The sequence below is a fragment of the Paramisgurnus dabryanus genome, chromosome 24 (assembly GCF_030506205.2).
Source record: "Paramisgurnus dabryanus chromosome 24, PD_genome_1.1, whole genome shotgun sequence".
NCBI lineage: Eukaryota > Metazoa > Chordata > Actinopteri > Cypriniformes > Cobitidae > Paramisgurnus > Paramisgurnus dabryanus.
The window spans coordinates 17,064,444-17,089,567 of NC_133360.1; the positions used below are offsets into that span (position 1 = coordinate 17,064,444).

Below are 25,124 nucleotides of genomic sequence, written 5' to 3' on the forward strand. Positions count from 1 at the left end.
CAAGAGACATTTAATAAATGTATAATTAATATTAAATAAACTAAGCATATTTAATAAACTAAGATGTAGGCTATTTAATAAACTGTGTATTCATCTGTCAATATGAAACGCGACTTGGCCATTCTAATGAATGATCGGAAGAACACGTATCTGTCAGGAAACACAAAGTCCACACACACATACAAGGAAACAATCCAACGACGTAATCCTCTCGCAGATGGAAAGAGAGTCTCAGCCGGGAAACCGGAATTCAGGTGTACTGCTTAAAGGCGAAGCGAACCTGAAGAGCCGGAGAACCGAAGCAAATCCCACGACGTAATCCACTCGCGGATGAAACAGGAGTCTATAGCAGGAAACTGGAAATACAGGTGTACCGCTTGAAGGCGAAGCGAACCTGTAGAGCCGGGGAACAGGATCAACGTGCATACAAACTAGTCCAGAGCCGAAACGCGAATGAGACCAGCATTAAGCGCTTCACTAATGTACTTATCCATAGCCTCTCTCTCTGGTTTAGAAAGGGAAAAAACTCGACCCTTAGGCGGAAAAGTACCTGGAAGGAGATCGATTACACAATCATACGACTGATGAGGAGGTAGGGAGGTAGCCCGAGCCTTACTGAACACCCGGTGCAGATCGGAATACTCCGTCGGAACCCCTGAAAGATCAGCAGCAGGAGTCTGAAGGGTAGAACACACAGACATAGAAGAAGCAGGACCGAGACAAGAAACATGACACGAATCTTTCCAGGACAAGACAATGTTGTTCTGCCAATCAACGTGAGGATTATGTTTAATTAACCAGTCATGTCCTAAAATGACAGGTGTCTGAGATGATTCTAATAAATAAAATTCAATATCCTCACGATGATTGCCGAAACAAACAAACTCACAGAGGGTGTGCGATGGGTGATCTCTGCCATGTGCTGTCCCTTTAATGTCCAGGCCGAGAGAGAGGAAATTAAAGGATGAGCAGGGATACCCCAAGATTCAGCCAACCTGGCATCCAAGAAGCTCACCTCCGCGCCGGAATCCAACAATGCCTGTGAATGGAAGTTAGAGGCGTTAAAACTTACAATAACAGGCAGTAAGGTGCGGTTAACGGAGGTACAGTTAACGGGAGACTTGAAAGATGAAATGCCCACCGATACTCCCAGGTCTATCGGTGGGCAACCCCTTTTAACGGACACGAAGCGGCAAGATGCCCCGCCTTACCGCAGTAGAGACACAATCCATTTACCAGGCGACGTTGCCTCTCTCTGCCGGTAAGGCGGAGTTTACCGAGCTGCATGGGTTCCTCTGGTTCCGACGACTGAAGAGATGAAGGTGGAGGCGAAACCTCAGGCAGTAGTAGTGAAGCTCTGCGAAACGACCGCCGAAGGTCTCGTTGATGTTGACGATTCTCAATCCATAATGCTAAATCAATAGCGGCTTCCAGAGATGTTGGAGGATCCCGTGCAGCGACCTCGTCTTGGATGTCTGGGTTGAGACCCTCAAGGAACTGAGAGCGTAGCGCAGCGTCATTCCATCCGCTGGTGACGGCCAGGGTCTTGAACGAAATAGCATAATCCGTGACAGAGGATCCACGCTGGAGCAATCTCACCAGCTCCGCGGCTGCCATGTCTCCTTGAATAGATCGATCAAAAAGTCTTAACATCTCCTCCTTGAGGGTCTCGAAGGAAGCCGTGCACGGAGCTTTGGCCTCCCAAACAGCCATTCCCCAGTCCCTCGCTCTCCCGGTAAGCAGCGTCAGCACAAACGCTACCTTGGAAACAGCTGATGGAAACTTGCGAGGCTGGAGAGCGAAGACCAGGGAACATTGCTGAAGGAAAGCCCGGCAGGTGTTAGGATCGCCGTCAAATGTAGGTGGAGTAGCAGCGTGAGGTTCAGATTCAGCTCTGGAGGATGTTCCGCTGGAACCGGCGAGTTGAGGTTCTCCTAGCGGTAGAGTAGAGGCGATTAGTAATCTCAGTAAGCCGGTCAGAGAGAAGACGAAAGTCTCTAGAAGCTGCACTCAGAAGGGATGAATGTTGGTCACTTATTGCCCCCTGCTGGCTGAGTGCAGTCTGCACCGGATCTAGACTCTCACAACTCGCAGACTCCATTTCTGACGCGCTCATTTGTCAGGAAGCACAAAATCGGAGTCTTTTGCGAATCAGTAATTTATTTAGAAGAGGAGATAGAGAGGTAGAAAAATCACTCCACAGTTCACGGCACCTCAACTAGTCCACACACACATACAAGGAAACAATCCAACGACGTAATCCTCTCGCAGATGGAAAGAGAGTCTCAGCCGGGAAACCGGAATTCAGGTGTACTGCTTAAAGGCGAAGGGAACCTGAAGAGCCAACACAGGATGTCAAACTCCAGCGCGGAGCAAACACTCAGACGCCGGTGACTGAACCTGAAGCGAGAGTAGATAAAGGTGAAGCAGATATAAACGAGCCGTTGGAACCATGGACAGCGAGCGTGGCAGAGATCAACTAACAATGAGCGTGTGACAAAGACAGAACAAAAGGGCTATAAATAGAAAGGCAGAAACAAGACACAGCTGGAGGATAATTAGTGAAACAAGAGGGAGGAGTGAGTGCACATGAGAGGATCCATCACCAACAGGTAAATAAACACACACCCACTACTGATCATCCCGGATTCGTGACAGTATCGACCACCGTTACTGTAAAATATGCACGTATGTCCATTTAAACTCAATTTTGGTCAAATGTGGATTATATCATTACACTGGCAAGAATATGGTTACATGTAAAGATGCTGTACCAAGTATGACAACGCTACATTCAACTGCTTTTGAAATACAGTGTTTTTTTCACTTCCTGAAAAGTAACCGTTTTGGACATCCGTGAGTTTCATCGGGCAGCGACGATATATTGCATCGGAAGACTGATTTTGTTATTGTGATTTAGTTTTATGTTGTTTATTTTCAAGATATTTAATTAATGCGCAAGTTCCCTCTTACATCACTCCTCAAAGGCATTCTCCAGGGTCCTAAAGCTCAAAGGACTGTGCACATGCGCAGTTTTGAAATGCAGCGCTTTAATTCTGTTTACAAACTTAAAGATGTAAAATAAAATGTTTATTTAATTAGAATGATGGATATACATTGTACTACATGTTTTTTTGCTTATTTGGTTCAAAAGCATGATCAACGTAAGTCTACATTTGATAATAACAAGGAACGATGCTTCTAACGACAGGTGAAGAGACTCTTCACCTGTCGTTCAGACCACACAAGTTTGAGATGTAGCTTGCGAATGTTCGTTTGAACTATGGTTTCGGGAAACACCAAATCCTTGAACTTTGTCAGTAACAACGAAACTTACGACTGTAGTTGGCTAACGATGCTTTCGGGAAACGCACCACTGTTTGATTTATAAGCTTGTTTCCTTATGGGGACCTCAAAATGTCCCCAAGAGGTCAAAAAAATACTGGTATACTAGGACAACTGGTCCCCACAATGTGATAATTACCGTACACACACACATGCACACAAACTATAAATTAAACTTATGTTGCTGTTAGTATAACTAGTATAAAAAGTGGTATACCTAACTATATGATTATATTACATTTATATTAGATTAGGGATGCCTCCACAGTTATCACTCAAGATAAATAGGCCAAATTCCTCACATAATTCCTACACAATTAATAAAAAGTGTTTTTCTACTATTTTCCTATTGGTCCGGCAATCAAGATTCAAATTAACTGGAATCATAAACCATTGAAATCAGTGAAGAGATGTAAACATACTGTATTTTTCCCTAGAAAAAAGTATCCCTGTTTTGTTTTATTTTTTTGCATGTTTGTAGCATTTTGTAAAACACTGCTGTTCTTGGGGGTACACTTTTTTGTTTACAGATGGTACCTGTCAGGAACAAGAACTCAAAAATGTTAAAATCATATTTGGATACCCGGGCATCAGTTCTCCTTATCTATCTGGGCACGTCTTAGTTTTTTTATGCACTGATGTCAACATGAAGATGTATGGCCAACGTGCAATTGAATGCCAGTCAGATGGGAGGTGGAGCAAACCATATCCACATTGTGGAGGTAAACAATTCTCTGTCTAATAGAGGATTGTCTGTTTTTCGTTTGCTAGTAAGGGGTGAATAAGGTCTACATTAAATTAAATTTTTTAATATTTTTGTAATTGATTGTTTCTCTAGGAGCAGTTCAGTGTTCCATACCAGCAGAGCACTTGCGGTTTGTGACACTGTTAAATGAGAAAAATGAATACAGCAACTTGGATATATTGAGATACAAGTGCATTAAGCCATACAATGAAACTTCAGAAGGAGCTTTGATGTGTCAAAATGGAAAGTGGAATGGAACATACGCTTGCACAAGTAAGTTCCCACGAAATTGTACAAACACTTTTATTAAAAGATTGAAAATGTGCGATTTTTTTACAAAGAAGCGAACATGGTCAATGCCCTCAATTTCCATAAATCCATAAAAAAAATTCAAATCTTGAACATTGATTTTGTATATTGAACATTTTTCTAGTTTTTTTTTTTTACTGTATTACTTCTCCAAGTAAAGTAAAAGTAACATGTTTGTCAAGTATGCAATGCATACTCGAAATGTGACCTCTGCATTTAACCCATCTCAGTGAGTAGTGAACACGCACTACAAGTTGTGAACACACACAAAGCCGGAGCAGTGGGCAGCTGTGCCAGCACCCGGGAGAAATTAGGGTAAGGTGCCTTGCTCAAGGGCACCACACTGTCGGAAAAAAAAGGTTACAAAGTTGTTCCTTTTTCTGTCGCTGAGGTGGTACCCTAAAAGGTACCTTTTTGTACCTTTATGGTTATACAACACATTAAAATGTTTTAGCTAATGGGGTACAATATTATACCCTAAGGACCAATTGTGTATCTTAAGAAACAATTTTGCACCAGTTAAATTTTAGGGGTACAAAACAGTTAACTGTACCTTTCAGGCTTGTGCACAATTCAGAATTTAATTGAGAATGACTCCTGAATTCCAATTCAATTCTTGAATTTGAATTTAATTTGAATTGATGTCAAAAAGAGGATCTAAAATGACAATTTGAATTAAAGGAAGCAGAATTGCAATTCAATAGAAATTCAAATAAATTCATATACATATTATACAGTAAGTGAAGTGTTAAAAATTATGCTTTCCGTGTATGTCAGATATGATTGCATTACTTGTACATATTAGTTTGAAGTACTTGTACAGATTACATTAACAGGAACTGTTTTATTAATGCAATAAAACAGCAATTAATGTTAAAAACTCTAGTCACGTAACAAATAATTAAGTTCGATTTTTTTGTAATTGTAATTTTATGGAACACGATGGAACATGACTTTTTCTAATTTTAACATGACTATTTCCCAAAATGCATTACTTTAACCAAGTATTTAAAATGGTTGCCAAACAATTTTCCAAAGTAACTTTCCTAACACTGAATAAGATTCTTTCTGTTGTGGGACTGTGGAATTTCTTTGAATTGCCATGAATTTAATTCCACTACCTTTCATTCCAATTCCAATTCCAGATCAACTTCCTATAGGGCAGAGTCAATTAAATTCAAATTCAAATTCATGAATTGAATGGAGGCCAATTCTGAAATTCAGAATTGTGCACAAGCCTGGTACCTTTAAAGGTACAGAATAGATCTTTAAGGAACAGTAATGTACCTGAAAAGGTAAAACATTGTATTATGTTTATATACCTGTAAAGGTACAAAACGTTACCTTGGGGTACAGTATTGTACCTTTTTTCTGACAGTGCACAGTCACAACCCACCTGCTAGGGCTGCACGATAAACCGCATGTGATTGTCATGCGCAACTCGTCAGTAAAGCCAGTTCCTTGATTACTAGTAAATCGCCATCACAAGCTCTCAGATTGAGCAGCATTTCCTAAACAAAGCTGTAGCGGCGCACTTCCGCAACTTATACAACCCGAAAGTAGCGCCTCACGTGAAAGAGAAAGAACTCTTAAAGATCGCTCTGCATCTGATCTCTATCAAAAGTCCTTCGCAAAAATTGAATTATCTCAGTTTTTTGCTCAAAATTTGGTGTTTTTTAAGAAACCTACCCATGTTTGAGAGGTGATTACAAGAGAACTAATGAAGGTAGGATGAAACGGTTTATTTTGTTTTGAAAGCAGAGGGTCTGTTCTTTTAGCTGATATATAGTTTGTTTATATATTTAAAGAAGAACATTTTCTGGAAGGCATTAAACTTTTGTGAAAATCATGAAAAATGCTGGCGCTGGCTGGCAACTTTTTTTTAAAATGCTGGCGGGGAAAGAGTTAATGAACCGGCTTGTCTGACGAGATGTGAATGACTATAGCATGCGATTTATCTATAAAATTGGCATCAACTCAAATAGGCAACTCTCAGGTTACAAACCTGACTCTTAAGAGACTTAAGAGAGTGCTGTATCATGGAAAAAGTCACAGGTAAAGGCCAATGTTTGGCATGACTTGAAGCACAGTCTACTGCAAACCCTTCAACCATGACTTATTCACAATATATCAATAGTGATGAGTAACTTATTGCTTTTATAAAACCTCAATACAAACATTAAAGCAAAAAATGTCTATCAGTGCAACTTTCAGGAAGTAAAATCTTTCAATTCCACTGGAAAAATAGTCCCTGACTGACAGTGATACACAACCTCATGGCCTATTGGTCAATAGCTGTGTAAATAATGATCAGAATAAATTACTGGAACCGACCGTTTTATAAAACTACTTTTATTCTACTTCTTGTAACACTTTACGATAAGGTTGTGTTAAATTTTTTTTAAGCATTACCTAAAAATAATAAACAAAACTTCTACAACATTTATTAGTTCATGTTAATTGCATTATTTACTAATACATTTTTTTTTATCAAAAGCTGCAACTCTTTAGTTAATTAATGCACAATGTACCAACATGGACAACATATTGACATTAACTAATTTTATTACACGGCTCTCTGGAATGCTTGATTCTGATTGGTCAGTTGAGACATTTGCAGGTTCGTTCTTTTCAAATAAGAACCGCTCCAAAGTAATAACGCATAGCCGGTACTACTTGTACTACTTGTACTTGTGACAAACACTGGACAACCACGACAAGACACAGACAGCTACTGAGACTGAACTTGACAAAATAGAGCATGACAGCTACGAAGCCAACACACAAAAAATACAGAATGGGCATTAAAACTTCTCAAAGACTGGCTAAAAGAGAAAAAATGGAGACAGACAAGTATGAGCAGAGGATCTTAATAAGGTATTACGATCATTTTATGCATCTGTGCAAAGTTTCGCGGAAGGATAAAAATGTTAATTCAAAACAAATATGCCAATAAAATGTTTCAAATTCATATTCATGTCCGGTTTTTTTCTTATGTGACAAGTAGCCGTGTAATAAGCGGGATAATGTAGAGGCAGCTGGTAGTTATCGGAAAATAAGCCCCTTCAGTGTGATACAAGACCCTCCGCTTCGCGTCGAGTCCTGATCACACTGTCGGGGTTTATTTCCCGATAACTACCGGCTGCCTCTACATTATCCCTTACGTAACGTTGGGAGGCAAAACAGGCAGAGGCAGCAGATCCACATGCAGCACTTTAATAAATAAACACAATACAAGGCAGGCAAAACAGAAACAAGATAATCCTAGGGCGTTAACACAGAACAGAATAGAGGGAACAACACATTACATTTACAACAACTGACAAACAATAACTGAAACACTAGGGCTATTAACACACAAAAGGTAACAAGGAAAGGAGAAACACCTAGGAAACAATCGCACAAGGACCAATGAAACAAAAGAACTACAAAGGACTACAGACATGACAGACAAAGAACTTCAAAAAAGGAGTTACACACAAGGCAAACAGAACCAGATCATGACAACATTGCCAAGATTAACTCTTTCCCCGCCATTGACAGGATAACTCATCAATTAAGAGAAAACGCTTCCATGCCAATGACGAGAATTTCCTGCAATACTGCTATTACACTTCTGCAACTTATACAACTCGATAGTAGGGCCTCACGTGAAAGAGAAAGAACTCCGTGTATGTTTTAAAAATCGCTCTGTATCTGATCTCTATAAAAAACCTTAACAAAAATTTAATTATCCCAGCTTTTTGCTCAAAATTGGGTGTTTTTGAAGAAACCTACACATATTTGAAAGGTGATAAAAAGAGAACTAATGAAGGTAGGATGAAAGTTTTCTTTGTTTGTTTGTTTGTTTGATATGGGATTTAAATCCTGCCAGGATTCAAAACTGAATAAAAGGCTCTGAAAGGTTGAAATTTAGTGTTCGCAAACTCAAAATCTTACAAAAAAAAGTTTTGCAACATCGAAAAATAAGATTTGCAAGCTTGCAAAATTAAAAAAAATAAAAATATATCTGCAAACATTATGTTGTTTTTGAGATTTCCTTTTTCGGAACCGCAACATCTTTTTTACGATGTTGCGCAAACAATTTTTCAGAGTTTCAAATTTGTCAGTGTTCTCCCACTGTATAATTTGTTTTCCAGGTTTGAAACCTTGTAAATGGTGAACTGAAAACTGGTGTGCAAATAGGTTAAAAAAAGTTTTGAAACTCTGAAAACTGAGGTTTGAAAGGGCTAAACTTATTACATTAAATTACATTTGCACTCCTTTGCAGACTATTTTTTCAGAGCTAAATTTACAACACCCACTTTGCGGAGATACGCCCACAAAGTTGCGAGCTTGCGACTCACGTGATTTGTGGCAGCGTTGTCACGCAGCTCTGCTCTGAAACTCTGAAACTCAGACTGAGCGAAAATGAAGCCTCGCAACCTCACAACTTAAAAAAAAAGCGTGGAGGGAGGGCCTTCTGCTCTTGGCCAATGCTTTGCTGTCTGCTGACGTACAGTCCAATCACAAGTCGTATTTACTGGAAATGTGGGATTGACCGACTTCTCCGCCAATCTCGAAAGCGCACAGGATACGCGAACAGATGCACGGCTCTCTGGCCACAAATCGGTCAATTAACGCCACTAAACAAACCAATAAACCAATGTTCTTCCATTTCTTTATTAAATAATAAGATTTTAAACATCTGTTTACTCTTGTATTTGTAACTGTTTTGAACTGTGTACCGCTGGTTGCGGTAGCCGAACGGACTGCGTACGTGAGCCGCGAAAACAGCCTGTTAAAATAACTAAAGGCGTGAGCCCCGACAATACATTTCCGCTCTTTTGTATTATTATTCTAAGGTATGTCCTTTCAATTTGGGAAAACGAATCTGTTGCTGATAATCGATGAATTAAAAGGAAATCCGTATTGCTTTAATACATCATTTAACAGCTGAGCTAAGCCTGCTTGCTGTACTGTGGCCATTGTGGATGCGTTTTTGATTGTTAATTAAACATGATTGCCCATACGATTATTTTACTTATACTGTATACCCTGCACTTGCATGCTAGCCTAGACTATTTTTATAATAGAAAAATCGACCTTATTCTTTTAACCAAAGAAAGGAATGCTGAATGAATGCTTAGGTTCCCTTTTCAAAAGTAGATAGATAGAGATCCAGCCTCTTATGAAGACCTTAGATGAGCCATCACCTGCGGAGAGATGACGCCAGCCAAGACGAGAACTCAAGATGAGCGCGGATCTGGCCCATATAACTGTCATATTAATAGACATCTTTTTAATCACACGGTAATTACTTTAAAATGCACATTAATTCTGGTAACCGTATGGTATCTTTTATGTACTGTATAACGGCATCATCTTTTTGGCAAGCCTTAAACATTTAGCGATTTTAACCCTAAAACATAAGGCAAATGCCTCAGTCAAAGTATAAACAGTAAAAAAAATATTTAAGTAGTTAAATAATTTGTTATTGGGTAGCCTGCGTTTTCATTATTTCGGGTTTGTTTTTGTCAGAATTTGTTCTAATGCATCACATAAATTTACAGTAAAAGCAAACGAAAAATCAAGCTTTTATGCTCAAAAAGGGAGGCATAGCATCTAAGTACAGCCACTGGAACACATTAATGTGCCGCTGACAACTGTTAATCATATCACAGTGATGTGACACAACGAAAGACATTATGTTTTGTAATAAAGTAATATGTCATATACAATGTTATAACACCTAAACTACACTGTAAGAAATAATTCAGTGGCTTTATAAATATCACTAAAATAAAAGACTAAAGAAACTTAATAAAATCTCTTAATGTCAGTAGGTGATTTAAGATATATGTTAGAAATAATTTGTTGTCATTTATTTTGGTATATCCCCAAATTTAACAGATATTTTTGTGTAAAATGTACAGATATTATTTAGGTTTAGCCTATACATCAAATAAAATAAGATAACTAACACATTATTTCTAATAAAGATCCTTATTTATTCTTGTAAAATATGGGGGGGGGGTCAGTATTGCCGGAAAAAAAATAACCACCGCATAATGAGTTTATAGTCCCTTTAAAATTACACCTCATCGCTTTACTTTGAATGTCCGTGCGTGAATGCAGTTCCTGTGCAAGAAAATCTCTCACTTACTGAACCCTGCATGACCATTAGTGAGCATTATTAAAAATGTTGTCTAGACTATTCAATAAAAATATCCATTATTGCTTAACATTTCTGAAGGTGTCCAGTAATTGGCCTGCTTGTTTTGAATGCTTAATAAGCAAACTGCGTCATTTGGTCAAATGGAGGAGTTCATGAGATGTCTCTAAAATACGAAAGGGAATCTCAAAAGAGAAAAGTAGCGAAGTAAAGATGAACGTCAATGAAATTTGTTAGCAAAAATGTCCAAGTTCACGGCATATACAGGTTGAGAAGATGAGGACGAAGATCGTGGGGAAGGGGAAATTTATTTGTTTTCAATAAAAAGGTCGAACATGCGGCTCTTTGTGCATGTGTTGGACGTTATTTATTATCTATAAATATTATAATTATTAGCCTATATATCATATAAATGATAAGAATATAAATATATATTGACACATTAGGCTACTAAATGTGATTTGAAAATGACAAACAAATTTTTATAGCATATAAGCTAATACGATTATTTCATGTCCATGATGATTTAGCCTCCTTAAAGCCGCTATGAATAGTTTGAAAAATAGACCCTGTGACTTCATCACATCAGTAGTATTATTGTGCCTCTGCGTTGTTGCGTCTGTGTTGCTTGCAATCATTTTGCTTTTAAAAAACTACAATTGTCGGCCTGGGCCCGCCCAGATTGACAGCTGGCCCGCCCAATCAGAAATGTAAAAAAAATACTACTCTGATAGTTAGACATGGATACTACTTCATATGGTGTATTTTATCTATTGCATGTTATGTTAAAAACAGTAAAATTATAAGTAAGCCTGATAACTATTTAAAAACTATTATAAAGAAGTTGAATGTTGCGTTACATTATGGTTCTAATGAGAAAAATATTCCCGAGCAGCTTTCAGCAATGATCACTTTGAGAACTTTTTTTGCAAGCAAGTGGAAAACGTATTTTGAATAACAACACGTTATCAATATGTGCTGCGCCCTTTCCTCTCAATTACATAAACACACAAAAAAATATGACAGCGGGGTAAAAAAAATAGAAAGAAAAGATCTGATCATCACAGTGATGTTGTTTGATATAGCCTACCAGCTCTCTAACTCAGCACTATAAGTCACAGCACGTTTATTGCTACACTTTATACAATATAGCCTATTGCTTTTAAGCAACAAATAGCCTATCATAACAACCTATAAGCCTACTGTGTAATTGAGACATTAATTTAAGAAATGCATTAAAAGCAGAAAGACGTAGGCTGCGGAAATATAGCGGGTTCACTTCAATCCACACCACATACGTTCTTGGTTTGCTTCTTATTTATTAAATCAAGGCAATTGTTTGATTAAACATTGATTAATATTAAGATACAATTTATACAAAACGAAATTCACTTTAAAGAAAGTCTTTCTACAAAAAAAACCTATGCAGGGCTACAAAAATGTATCTGCGCCCTGCCCGTCGGGCGGAGGAAAAAATATTGTAATGTGTTTGCATCATCTCAGATTTAGTTAGGTAATCATATTGTATGTAATTCGGTGTCATCTTGTTAGTCATTACTGTCCCTACTAACAAGGGAAACTGTCAGGAAATGAAGTGAAAGCATAATTAAACCCATTATTCCTTTCGTGTTCACGTCTGATGCGCGCTCCTCGGCTCCGCTCTTCACGAGTAGGCTACCCTCTTGCTCTTATGCTCATCAAAAAGTATATTAAATGTTTATTTATTTGTCATTTCCTTTAACCTCAGAGTCAAACATTATTCTAGCAATTCCGTTTTTCTTTCTTTATTTAGTAAGTTAACTTAAATATGTGAGAACGAAAATATATTTTTAGTGATTTGCATGAAGAGAATATGATGTTAGCTTCATTTTTAGCATTTAGTAGCTTCATTTATTTAAACAGTTTTAATAGGCTATTTTAAAAAGTATTAGGTTTTTTGTGTTCATTTATATTTCTTGTCACTGTGTGCAGGTTCGTTTTTGTAGGCTATGACACCCCAATAATTTGTTTTTACCAAAAAGGCTTAATTAATGTCATGTTGCATTACAATTTAAAGTATATCAATAATGTCAAAAATGTGACGTGCAGTTCGGGTGTGTGTGTATGCTGTTTAAATTAGTGTTCTCACCAATACGCTTGTGATTCCTGAAGTTATGACTAATTTTATAGACTTGTTATAGTTTCTTATTCAAAAGTGACACCCATAGATTCAGGCCCACCTGGACTTAATCCATGCCCACCCATATGTCACGTTCTGCATCCGCCACTGGTACACAGTATAAGTAAAATAATCATATGGGCAATCATGTTTAATTAACAATCAAAAACGGATCCACAATGGCCACAGTACAGCAAGCAGGCTTAGCTCAGCTGTTAAATGATGTATTAAAGCAATACGGATTTCCTTTTAATTCATCGGTTATCAGCAACAGATTAGTTTTCCCAAATTGAAAGGACATACCTTAGAATAATAATACAAAAGAGCGGAAATGTATTGTCGGGGCTCACGCCTTTAGTTACTTTAACAGGCTGCTTTCGCGGCTCACGTACGCAGTCCATTCGGCTACCGCAACCAGCGGTACACAGTTCAACACAGTTACAAATACAAGAGTAAACAGATGTTTAAAATCTTATTATTTAATAAAGAAATGGAAGAACATTGATTTATTGGTTTGTTTAGTGGCGTTAATTGACCGATTTGTGGCCAGAGAGCCGTGCATCTGTTTGCGTATCATGTGCGCTTTCGTCATTGGCGGAGAAGTCGGTCAATCCCACATTTCCAGTAAACACGACTTGTGATTGGACTGTACGTCAGCAGACAGCAAAGCATTGGCCAAGAGCAGAAGGCCCTCCCTCCACGCTTTTTTTTAAGTTGTGAGGTTGCGAGGCTTCATTTTCGCTCAGTCTGAGTTTCAGAGTTTCAGAGCAGAGCTGCGTGACAACGCTGCCACAAATCACGTGAGTCGCAAGCTCGCAACTTTGTGGGCGTATCTCCGCAAAGTGGGTGTTGTAAATTTAGCTCTGAAAAAATAGTCTGCAAAGGAGTGCAAATGTAATGTAATGTAATAAGTTTAGCCCTTTCAAACCTCAGTTTTCAGAGTTTCAAAACTTTTTTTAACCTATTTGCACACCAGTTTTCAGTTCACCATTTACAAGGTTTCAAACCTGGAAAACAAACTATACAGTGGGAGAACACTGACAAATTTGAAACTCTGAAAAATTGTTTGCGCAACATCGTAAAAAAGATGTTGCGGTTCCGAAAAAGGAAATCTCAAAAACAACATAATGTTTGCAGATATATTTTTATTTTTTTAAATTTTGCAAGCTTGCAAATCTTATTTTTCGATGTTGCAAAACTTTTTTTGTAAGATTTTGAGTTTGCGAACACTAAATTTCAACCTTTCAGAGCTTTATTTTCAGTTTTGAATCCTGGCAGGATTTAAATCCCATAGTATGAAAGCAGAGGGTCTGTTTTTTTATTTGATATATTGTTTGTTTATATATTTAAACAAGAACATTTTCTGGAAGGCATTAAACTTTTGTGAAAATCATGAAAAATGCTGGTGCTGGCTGGCAACTTTTTTTAAAAAGCTGGCGGGGAAAAAGTTAATAAATGCTAAAAATTCTATTGCTCATTGATAGCTCATTTTAGCTATAATGTTAACAAATACAACATTATTGTTACAATACTATTTTATTATAATTTTTTGTTTAGACAAGATATGTCCGCCTCCACCATATCTTGAAAATGGAGACTACATCATCAAGAATCAGGTTAACGAAGTTATCACTGAGGTTTACTATACCTGCCAATCTTACTATGTTCTGAACAAACAACAGGAATATTACAAATGCCTCAACGGGAGATGGGAGACCCCTCCAAAATGTCTAAGTGAGTCATTTACATAAAAAAAACCTCAATCTCAAAGTAAATTGAACCTACTATTTTAAGTAACTTATAAACAAGTTGAAATTATTTAACCTAATTTGTTAAGTTACAGTCAAACAAAAACTTGTGTACTTACAAATTACTATCTTGTTTTATTTTCTACTGTTTCTAATGTCTTTCTTTTTTGCATTTGATTTTGTTTTTACCGCAGAGCCTTGTGAAATAAATGAGGTTGTTGAGATGTACAATCTACAACCTCCTGAAGAAAAGGTCTATTTGAAGCACAATAACAAGCATAGGCTTAACTGTACATCAGGATGGCAAGCTGAAGGTCTGATAAAACAAACATATGTGGACATACTGTGTTCTGATGGGAATTTACAAATTGACAAAAGTTGTGAGTATTCTAACCTATTAGTCTAAGTGTTTGTAGTCATGGTCAATTTTTTATTTCTTTACCACATTTGAAGTAAATTGTTGAGTGAGATGGTAAATCAGTTCTCTGTCTTTTCAAATGTAAATGTGTCTAAATGGCATATTAAAGTCAAGCAGGAAATGTTAAAATGACTTTTGTACAATCGTTACTCCTGTCAGAGACTTCTGTAAATATTTAGTTTATTTGTGGGTTAAGGTTATCGTACATTTAATGGTGCAATGCTCAAATATTCAGTAGTACGTTGTAGTTTAGTGAGGGCAGAACTAAGTTAAAAGTAACCAGCTTGTGATTTCCATCCACTTGATAAAACCTAGGTATAAAACTTTTTCCATTACCATTTTTTATGCACTAAAACCCTAAATTAATTCATTTTTTTTAGGTAATACAGAAAAAAACTGAAGAAAAAAACTGGAGTGGTAATTGAGGTATATTAACCCAATGAAATTTACAACAGTTTTTTTACTTTTAACAATCATGTATGCTATTCCCTTTAATTCAATTATTACAGAGTTTGGATCTTTGTAAACTCATGTTACATTTATGTAATAAATGTCACTTAAAAATATTTTTTACACAATACACAACAACTTTTGTAATTAAAATGCATCCTAATATCTTAATATCCTAGCTTTAGTTTTGTCATTTTTATTCAACATGTCCAAGTGGTTGCAAATATATCCAAATATTGCACACGTTAATATAAACTAAAATTAATAAATGCTGTATACGTATCGTTTATTATAGTTTGTGTGCATTAACTAATTGTTTACAGATACAACCTTACTCTGAAGTGTTAACAAAATATTATAATTTTATGTAACGCTTTATTTATCTTTTTTAGCAAGTTATTACAATTTTCTTCAAAATTGTGCAGTTGTTGGTGTATTTTACTACTTTACATGAAACAGAAACAAAACAGCTGTCTGCAGGGGCGCCGCTAGCAATTCTGGGCCCTATGAAAGAATAGGAGGTCGGGCCCCCACCATACCCATTTCGCACCAAACATACAAGCCAACCTACTGTAGCTATTCAAAATCTTTGTCTGTAATTAATAATACAGACCTGTTTATTTTGCTATTGTTTTGACCACAATTATCAGTATTAATAGATACCTAAAATGTCTGCAGCTAAGATAATTTATTGTGGAATGTAAATTTAATTGAAAAATACAGTACATTAATCAAATATTCAGAAAAAATGCAACATGTCTTAAAGATAAATGTGACCATGCCTGTGAAAACCCAGCTGAAGTATTTCTTTGGGATTTACTGTTTTCCACATAAAATCATCCTATAGAATGTAAAGAACATTTTGTGAAAATATAAACTTGATATCTTTAATATAGACTGAGTAATGTCATGTCAGCGATTGAAATTAATGCTTGAAATCAAACTGTGATGCTTTTTATCTCACAATAAGATTTAAGGCTTTAGTCTGATATTCACAGGCAGTCTCAGTGACATACTGTATACTTGAGCTGTTACACACACCAATAACATTGTAACATTTAAAAATGGCAAACAACAACAATGCATCTTTTCTATACATTTACATTCTGCCTCAAATAAAACTGGGTCAAAAATGCTTGACCAAAGCTTGTATTATAATTATAAGCATTATTTATAAGGTAAAGAACAAGTTTCACACACCAGCAGCTTCAGTAAAGCAAAAATAACAACAGATCATTGGAACCCTGAACATGAGAAAACAGCTATACTGTTATTAAATGATTCTTCAGACTGTTTTTTAATCAACGGGCTCTAAAGTGAAATGAATGACAACTATAGCAGATTACGACATAGATTTCCATTGATTTCTTAAACTTGTTGCAAGGTGAGAAGCTTTAATATACATAACTGGACTAGTTTAGCCTTAGTTGCATTTCAGTTTTATCACAATCGAGTTGATTAGGCTAAACTACTGCATAAAAATACTTCCTTGGCATATTGAATTGCAAAACATTGGAGTGTGTAACCGATCGCATTTCTAGTTTATGTTAATTAGCTTATACGGGCACGTTAATTAAAACAGCTTATAAGGCTGATTTCGCGTTAGAATCATAACACAAAACAGGGAACGTAAATCCCCTTGTGTTTTTTTAAACTGGGGTGAACAGAGCGAAGACTTTACAGTGGAAAGAAAACTGCATTGTATTGCTCCAGCTACACATTGTGTAAACTGCACTAGCGCACATATGCAGATATCATAGCAAATAGCAGTAAATACACACACCTTGTTCTCTTCTGAAGTTCACGCACACTGTGAGACCGTGGATTGAAGACGGCGCTAAAACGCAGAGTAAAGACGGGGCGGAGCTAAGAGGGCTCAGCTTAAGGGGGTTGCGTGTGTGGCACAGTCCTTGGCTGGGGCCCTCAGAAGTTCATGGGCCCTTAGAATCGTCCTACCCCCCCCCCCCTTACGGCACCCCTACAGTCATTACCTGTTTTTTTCCCGCTAATCTGTTATACACTCCAGTACGGTAGGTGGAAGCAATGCACCTTTAAGTTGGATGCCAGCTGCCCTGGCCGTGGCCGCCAAGTTAGGAGAAGAAGTGGAAGAGGAGGAAGAAACCAACAGCAAAGACGTTAGATAAAAGCATAGAAACAAACAAACAGTATTTATAATGCAGCCGCGGGTAAAAACGTAAAGAAAAGGGTTGGGCTGAGAAGGCGAGAGAAAAAGAATTGTGACATTTAGATAAGTTAAACGTTGCACAATAACTGAAATATTTAGCAGCACAACCAGCAGCTGATGTTGTTGTGCGGTTTGACTAGATATGATGTTTAGCTTCACCTAAAATGCACAGCAATGCAAGTTATTCAAGCCAAATGCAGCGTTCTATTGAAAATGAATGTGTGTATTTCTTCTGTACCAAACTGCAATGAAGCATCTGGTCTGACTGGGGCATCACTCTTCCTTACGCACAGCATGTGTGCACACTCAAACACACATGCACATGCAAGTTGACGCACGCACACACACTCACACACTCGGCAAATTTTATTTTTACAACTGAGGCCTTTTCTATGGTATAGCACTATAGCTGAATAGTGATATTGGTAATTGGTCATTTCTCCTATGAAATTTTCACAGTGACCACTTGCTTGTGCTCTTGCTCCATTGTTGATGAATAAAGTGATATTTCAAGTGACTGTTTCAAGTTTTGGATACAGAAGGTGCAAGTGTTAACTGGTGCTTAATAAGGCAACATTATACTAAAAACAAAGGCGGCTGTTTTTAGTATTCGTCTTGTTGTAAATGTGTATTATTTGTCATCAGAAGAGCCAGTAAACTGCATTCTGCTTTTACGGTAAAACTGAAGAAACAGATCAATAAATATTTATTTAGCAGAGATAAGGAACGACCTCTAGGACATCACAGATGATAACAACACTGATAGCATTATTTGTGTGGAATTTAAACACTCAAATACTTTATAAGTCTCATTAGTCTCAAACTCCTTTTCCAACTCTTAGTTCAATAGATTACTCAATTTAAACAGATATTGCACGATGGCAGCGAAAAACACATTTTGCAATAGCAGTATTGCAATAGCTGAAAACTATTGTGAAACTTCTTTTGTTTCCTTAGTTTGTGGTTTCACTGAATGCACCATGAGTCAAATGTTTCCATCCAACACCAAACATTTGAGAAAGTATTTAACTGACAAGGACAGAGTAAAGGACTTCAGTCGTTTTGAAATTTGCCCTTTGTTTTTTGCTGTTCTTGCAAACGTGTTACGTACATAAAATGTGGACTCTAGAAATTTTATTTACTGTTTCATTAAGGAAACGGACGTCCAAGTGCCAAGTGGGAATTGCAGATTAAGATTCAAATATCATCTTTAACAGGTAATATTCTGCAATATTCGTTGAGCTTTGGTGTAAGAGAGACAGACCTTTTTTGACTTTGGTTAATTATTAACTTCAATCCCAAGCAGGCAGCGGTTTCTGAGAAAAGACCACAAAAAGCTACAAACATTTGTGAAGAGAGCTCAGACATGGGGGTTCCTTTAAAGCTCTTCAGTTTCGCTTTTGGGATTTTTTACTTAACCTTTGCACAAGGTCAAGGTAAGTTTATTCCCTTTGGCAAATTTCTTATTATTGTTGTTTTTTAATAATTGTAGTTTGTTAAATAAAGTCTTTATATTTATTTTATTGACTTTAATAACAATGATACTATTCCTAAAGATACACTGCACATATTATATGCATTTTTATATGTAAAGGTGTATCTTAAGCCCTTAACAATATCAAAATGTAATGTCTTCACTTGTGTCGCTTTTGCCTCTCAGAATGTCTTCCACCTGCAAGTGACATTCAATTGGAAGACACAGAACCACTTGACCAACGTTCTTACAATGATGGGGAAACAGTGAAAGTCAATTGCATTACAGGTTTCACTGGCATGTATAAATTTAAGTGTGAAAAAGGGAAGTGGGAGAAGATAGTTGATCGAAAATGCACAAGTAAGACAACTGAAAATAATAACCTCATCAATGATTTAATTGCCATCTCAAAATTACTAGAAAAAAAGAACATTTTATCATGCAAATCAACTTTTTTCTGCAGAAAAAAAATGTGGACATCCAGGCGACACACCAAATGGCGATTTTAGTCTTTTAGGAGGGAACACAGAGTTTGTTTTTGGTGCAACAGTGCAATATACTTGCAACAAAGGGTAAATGTAGCTTTCTAAGCTAAACTAGAATTTGTTTATATTTTTCTCTTTAATTCTTTAATTATATTTTTGCTGCTCTCTTGTTCACAGGTACGAAATGGCAAGTAGAATAAATAAGCGGACATGCAGAAGCAATGGGTGGGATAATGCTGTTCCTGCTTGTGATAGTGAGTGTTTTTATCAAGCCAACATACTAATATTCTATTTGAACTTATTATTATTAGGGTTCAAGCCCTGAAGGAGCAAATACCCCTGTTGTAATGATTAGTTTTCTTATTAGGGGGCAAGGTCCAAAGAGGGGAAGTCCCCTGTTGCAGTTGTTAGTTTTTTTCTGTTCTTGAATCTACAGCAGCCCATAGAATGGTACATGGGAAACTTATGTCTTAAATGTTTTTATAGCAAATCTGAAAACAGTCTCAAACCTAGCCTAGAAATCTAGACGCACCCTAGCGGCCGCAAAATATATTTGCTTCCAGGGTTTAGTCTAGGCACTCACAATACACTTAACAGCTCCAAAAACCAAAATTTGGTCAGGCCAATCACATCGTGTGTAGCGTCTGTGGGGCGGGCTTAACATGATGACGACAGAGCTGCAACGGTTCCTACTTGAAAACAAAGAATGGCTGCTGCTGCTGGCGAACAGCTTTCTTTTGAAGCGGCTTCGGACTTTAGACTTATGTTTTTCTTTGAGAGAAGAGCAAATAACCCTACTGAAGTCCTTTTTAAGCAAGAAAGATGTGTTTGGAGTTTTGCCGACTGGTTACGGTAACTACGTCACCTTCTTCGTTGCTCTGTTTGTTCATAGCGCTATCCTATTGCGTGCAGAGGCATTTTGAGGGACAACCTTATATCCCGCCCCTTGCATTGAGCCGTTTGTGTGAAGAGTTGCCAGACCTTACATCTTGATGTAGGTCTGGCTAACCAGGCTATCTCAAACCCACAATCAGTTAAAAGTTTATATTCTCATAACCTTGTACAATCCACTGTCCTACAAACTATTTTTTCTCCCTCTGATTCTCATGATGATTCCCATGCACCTTACATTTAACATCATAAAACATCTACCTGCAATTTTTTTGTGACACTTTATTTCGATAGTCCACTTTAGACATTTTACTAACTATAAGTAACTTTGCAACAATTTATCAACTACCAATCTTAAGAGAATTAGTAAACTGTCTGCTAACACTTTATTGTGATGATATCTCAACAGACATTCAGTTTGCAGGTGCATGTCAACTTATTCCACTAACCTAAACTTCTTCCCTAACCCCAACCCTTACAGTCTACTAAAACTCTAATAGCAGTTAGTTGACGTATAGTTGCAAATAATTGAAAGTAAGTTTACATGTAGTTGCAAAGTTATTTATAGTTAGTGGAATGTCTAAAGTGGACTATCAAAAAACCTACTTCTTCAAACCCTGTTTTAACAATTTGCAAAAGAATTTACAGAGACAAAAAGTTATGCAATTTGTGATGACTGATTAATATACAAATCAATGAATTAAACAGCAAGCAAGTCAAAATGGATATGATGTTGTAACACAAAACTTTGCATTGACATAAAACATGTTGCATGTCATAGTACCTTAAAGATACATATTTGTATCTCAATGGTACATATTGGTACCAAATTTATTAATATCTGTACCTAATGGTACATAAATTACATTTTTAAAGAGTACTGCCCCAGTGACAGCAGGGGTACATATTTTTACCAATCTTTATTATTAGTGCACTTACTGATCCAGAGATATGGGCAGGGGCAGATCTACTGGGGTGGCACGGGGTGGCAGTTGCCACCCTAAATAAAAGCATTGCCACCCCATATGCCACCCCAGCGCTTGTATCCTAATATATATAATATATACCCGAGAAGGCTCTTTTAACCAGAAAGGCAATGTAGTTTTTCTCTGCGTGTGTTTAGGGGTGGGAGACACATATCTGACGATGATTGGTGTGTGTGTCTTAGAGGGGGTGGGACCGTGATGATGATTGGCTTAATTTCCATCGTTAGCCAACCAGAGGCAGCAGAGTTCATACACAAGCAGCACGAACAGTCAGTCCGAGCAGAAAGTCTTTTAGGGGTTGTGTACACCAAAACTTTTACGCCCGCGGCCGGCGCATGTTTTCAATTGTTTCCAATGGAAGCTCGGCGTTTTTCAAATAAGCCAGCAGCTAGCGGGTTTTTTCTGCGCTGAAAACCGGCGCTCGGCGGTTTTCACGCGCCCGGCGCTGAGAGTCTAGAGTTGAAAGAGATTCAACTTTGGGAGAAAAGCTCCGCTCGTCAATGTCAGTTCTCACACGGCCGCCCAATCACAGTGGAGGAGGGGCGGGACATTACCACAGCAACCAACCGGCTCGCAGCTGAAGTGTCACAGCTATCAAAGCGCTCAGCTGAAGAAAGCTGGCACTCAGCTGAAAAACAGCTGGCATTCGGCGTCCTCAAGGCGTTTTCAGCCGCGTTTAAAAGTTTTGGTGTACACAACCCCTTACAGTGTAAAAAAAGCAGCAAGTCTTGCCAACTTGCCAAACTTTTTAGACCCCTTTAGCGGCTTTATTAAAAAAGCGACTAGTCTAGCGATCTTTTCTGGCGTTGTTGGAGACTTTTGGAAACTACCGTGAAAGGATGCATCGCCCCATCCAAGGCACTCACACGCAGCCCGGTTCTCGCGCTGCAGTCCATCCCTTCCGAGTCGCACAAACCCGCAACAACAGATCGATGGGAAGTACAACGAGCTCAAAACAAAGGTAGCGGACGCAAGCACAAAGTATAAAAAGCACAAACGTTACTTTTCCATCGTTGAGGTGAAAGGCAAGAATGATTATGGACGTGCAACTTATGCCCATGAAGAAAGAGTCTCTTCACGTGACGTCTTTAGAAAGTAATTCTGATCTAATAAAGCACCTCACATCATCACATGCTGCCAAAACATTAGTGGTTTCTCTTTAGTGTCTTTAAGTGATTAAGTTGAGCATCACATCAGCAAATCAGAGTACTGAATATGGTCATATTTTACAAATAAATGTTGCATCAGGATAAAAATACAAAAATTAAACTGTTGATTGCCTGAGGTAGTTGCTTGGTAGTTAAAACAACTGAACTGCAGGTTTGTGTAAGCAGTAAATATCTTTTAAGCAGTTCTTTCTAGAGTTAGCCCGTCATGTCTTATTAGCTACTGCAGCCATCAAAATATTCCATACGTGCATATGAAATCGCTTGTTATGATATTGCCTAATGTTTTTGTTTGTCTTCATTAAGGAGACAAAACTATTCAGTGTTGTGTATGTTTAGAAAGCTTGAAAGACAAAACTCAATGCTGCATTTTCCAGGATACTATGAAAATAAAGGCTGATATCAATTTTTCTAACCTAAAAGTATAGAAAAATCAAATACTATGGGAGTGGAAGGGACAAATAAAACAGAAAATATGTTGTGGAAGGGAAAGGAATAGATGAAGTCATGAAAGAAAGAAACATATGGATGGCAAAGAGCTAAAAAGAAGTGAAAAGACATAAATCCATCATGAAGTGAGTGAAAGGATTGAAGAAGAGGGTTATGACAGAAAGAGATGTGTGCCTTTCAAATATGTTTAACATTAATATAAACTAGGCAAACCAATTTTATTTATATAACAGTCTTTATACCATTTTGTTCAACTTTGCCCATCATGGTTACAGTCAGTGTTTTTAGATATTGGTAAGCGGTATGTATTAACTTAGTATTAAGACAAAGGGTGCTACAGTAGAGATGCTAAAGGTAGCTGCTTGGGTACTTATAGGAACATTTGTTGTTGCGTTTTCTATGTTATAAAAATTTGAGGTCCAGTGTATACACCGAATATAGTATATACAGTATATAATTTCTTGTATCCACGACAACCATGCAAGGACGCTTACTTCATTGCCACCCCTCGTAGTTCTCATGCCACCCCCTTGCCACCCCATAAAAAAAATTCTAGATCCGCCCCTGGATATGGGAAGGGTTATTTTGCTCATAATGTTCCCAAACTTGCCATAGTTACTGTAACCTCACTTTCTGTCCACCATTTTGAATTTCATTGGAAACTTACTTTTTAAACTCCTCCTGTTTGCACAACATAGGGCAGGCCCGGATTGGCCATAGGGAGAACGTCTCGGTTACGGATGTAACCCTCGTTCCCTGAAGGAAGGGAACGGAGACGTCACGTCGTGACCGACGAATTGGGAACTCGCATAGAGAGACCAATCAGCTTCGCTTGTATGTAAAAGAGCCAATGAATGTTGGCATGCAGTATTTGCATAATGCAGGCTCCACCCCGCCAGGTGGGTATAAATGCCAGCAACAGACTGCATTCAGTAGTTTTTCGTTGAGGAGCCATCTAAAGGCCGGCCGACTCAGCAATGATACAGCGGCCGTGGCGACGGGACGTGACGTCTTCGTTCCCTTCCTTCAGGGAACGAGGGTTACATCCGTAACCGAGACGTTCCCTTTCAGTCGGTCACTACGACGTCACGTCGTGACCGACGAATTGGGAATCCCTACCAAAACGCCACGGAAGGCTGTCCCTTCCAGTGCCCTGCATTAACCTTTCACCCCTTTACGTAAGTGAGACCTGGGTCTATGCAGAGGAGGCCGGTCACTGCTGTTCCAACCCACTCAGTAACCACTAGGCACCACTTGGAGCGTTCCCGCTGGCGGTAGCAGAGAACACTGCGGAAGCCACATCCCATAAAGGTTTCTTAGGCGGCATATTACGATATGGAATAACCGCATAGGGCTTTCTGCATATCAAAAGATCTCTGGGGTGGCTATCTAATGAGACTACACCTATACAGAGACTGCAGACTTAAAGTCTGCTGAGGGAAAATGTGGGATTGAATTAGCTCCACAGACATTACACACATGGGATCCCCTGTCTAGGGGTCGCTCATATGGACGCCAAAGCTCAACACAGGTTTTCAAGAATTCAACTGATGCAAAGCCGTCATCAAACGCTCCGCCACGTCTGATTATCATGGGCGTTGGAGGAAGTACCAAACTCTACCAGAAACATCTTTGGGATTAATGGTACTGGTATAACGCCATACTGGCAAGGCAAGCTGACACATGAACCTGGGTCTCCCAGTGTCTCTACCAATTAGAGGTGAGTACACAGGAGGAAACCGGTTCAACACGAACATTATAAAACCTCGTGAAGGTATTGGGTGTCGCCCAGCCCGCAGCCCTGCAAATGTCTGTCAGCGAGGCACCACGCGCCAGCGCCCAGGAAGACGCTATGCTCCGAGTGGCATGCGCCCATAACCTGAGCGGGCACGGGAGGTCTTGCGATTGATACGCAAGGGAAACGGTGTCCACTATCCAGTGTGACAGCCTCTGCTTGGAGACACCTTTTCCCTTCTGCTGTCCTCCGTAACAGACGAAGAGCTGGTCTGAGGTCCTAAAGCTTCGCGTTCGGTCCACGTACAGTCGCAAAGCGCGGACGGGACACAGCAAAGCTAAGGCTGGGTCTGCCTCCTCCGGGGGCAGTGCTTGCAGACTCACCACCTGATCTCTGAAAGGAGTGGTGGGAACTTTGGGCACATA

General features: G+C 38.4%; 3 protein-coding genes across 6 annotated transcripts in view; 2 read left to right on the top strand and 1 right to left on the bottom strand.

Moving 5' to 3' along the window:
• Positions 1-15,498, top strand: part of LOC135729573 (complement factor H-related protein 1) — a 19,485-nt gene extending 3,987 nt beyond the window's left edge. For both annotated transcript variants that reach the window (XM_065247312.1, XM_065247320.1), the window contains exons 4-8: positions 3,876-4,067; positions 4,184-4,363; positions 14,269-14,445; positions 14,654-14,839; positions 15,258-15,498. In XM_065247312.1, coding sequence (XP_065103384.1) covers positions 3,876-4,067; positions 4,184-4,363; positions 14,269-14,445; positions 14,654-14,839; positions 15,258-15,277 — 755 coding nt within the window. In that variant the 3' untranslated portion in view covers positions 15,278-15,498. The remainder of the gene's footprint in view (positions 1-3,875; positions 4,068-4,183; positions 4,364-14,268; positions 14,446-14,653; positions 14,840-15,257) is intronic.
• LOC135729598 (uncharacterized) overlaps positions 1-25,124 on the bottom strand; it is a 548,602-nt gene that overhangs the window by 459,211 nt on the left and 64,267 nt on the right. The gene's annotated exons all lie outside the window — the stretch shown is intronic.
• LOC135729547 (complement factor H-like) overlaps positions 18,489-25,124 on the top strand; it is a 35,301-nt gene continuing 28,665 nt past the window's right edge. The window contains exons 1-5 of one of the 2 annotated variants that reach the window (XM_065247280.2): positions 18,489-18,729; positions 18,819-18,948; positions 19,173-19,346; positions 19,450-19,558; positions 19,649-19,725. In XM_065247280.2, the coding sequence (XP_065103352.1) occupies positions 18,879-18,948; positions 19,173-19,346; positions 19,450-19,558; positions 19,649-19,725 (430 nt within the window). In that variant the 5' untranslated portion in view covers positions 18,489-18,729; positions 18,819-18,878. Of the gene's footprint in view, positions 18,730-18,815; positions 18,949-19,172; positions 19,347-19,449; positions 19,559-19,648; positions 19,726-25,124 lie in introns of both variants that reach the window. The other variant, XM_065247274.2, reaches the window with a different exon arrangement.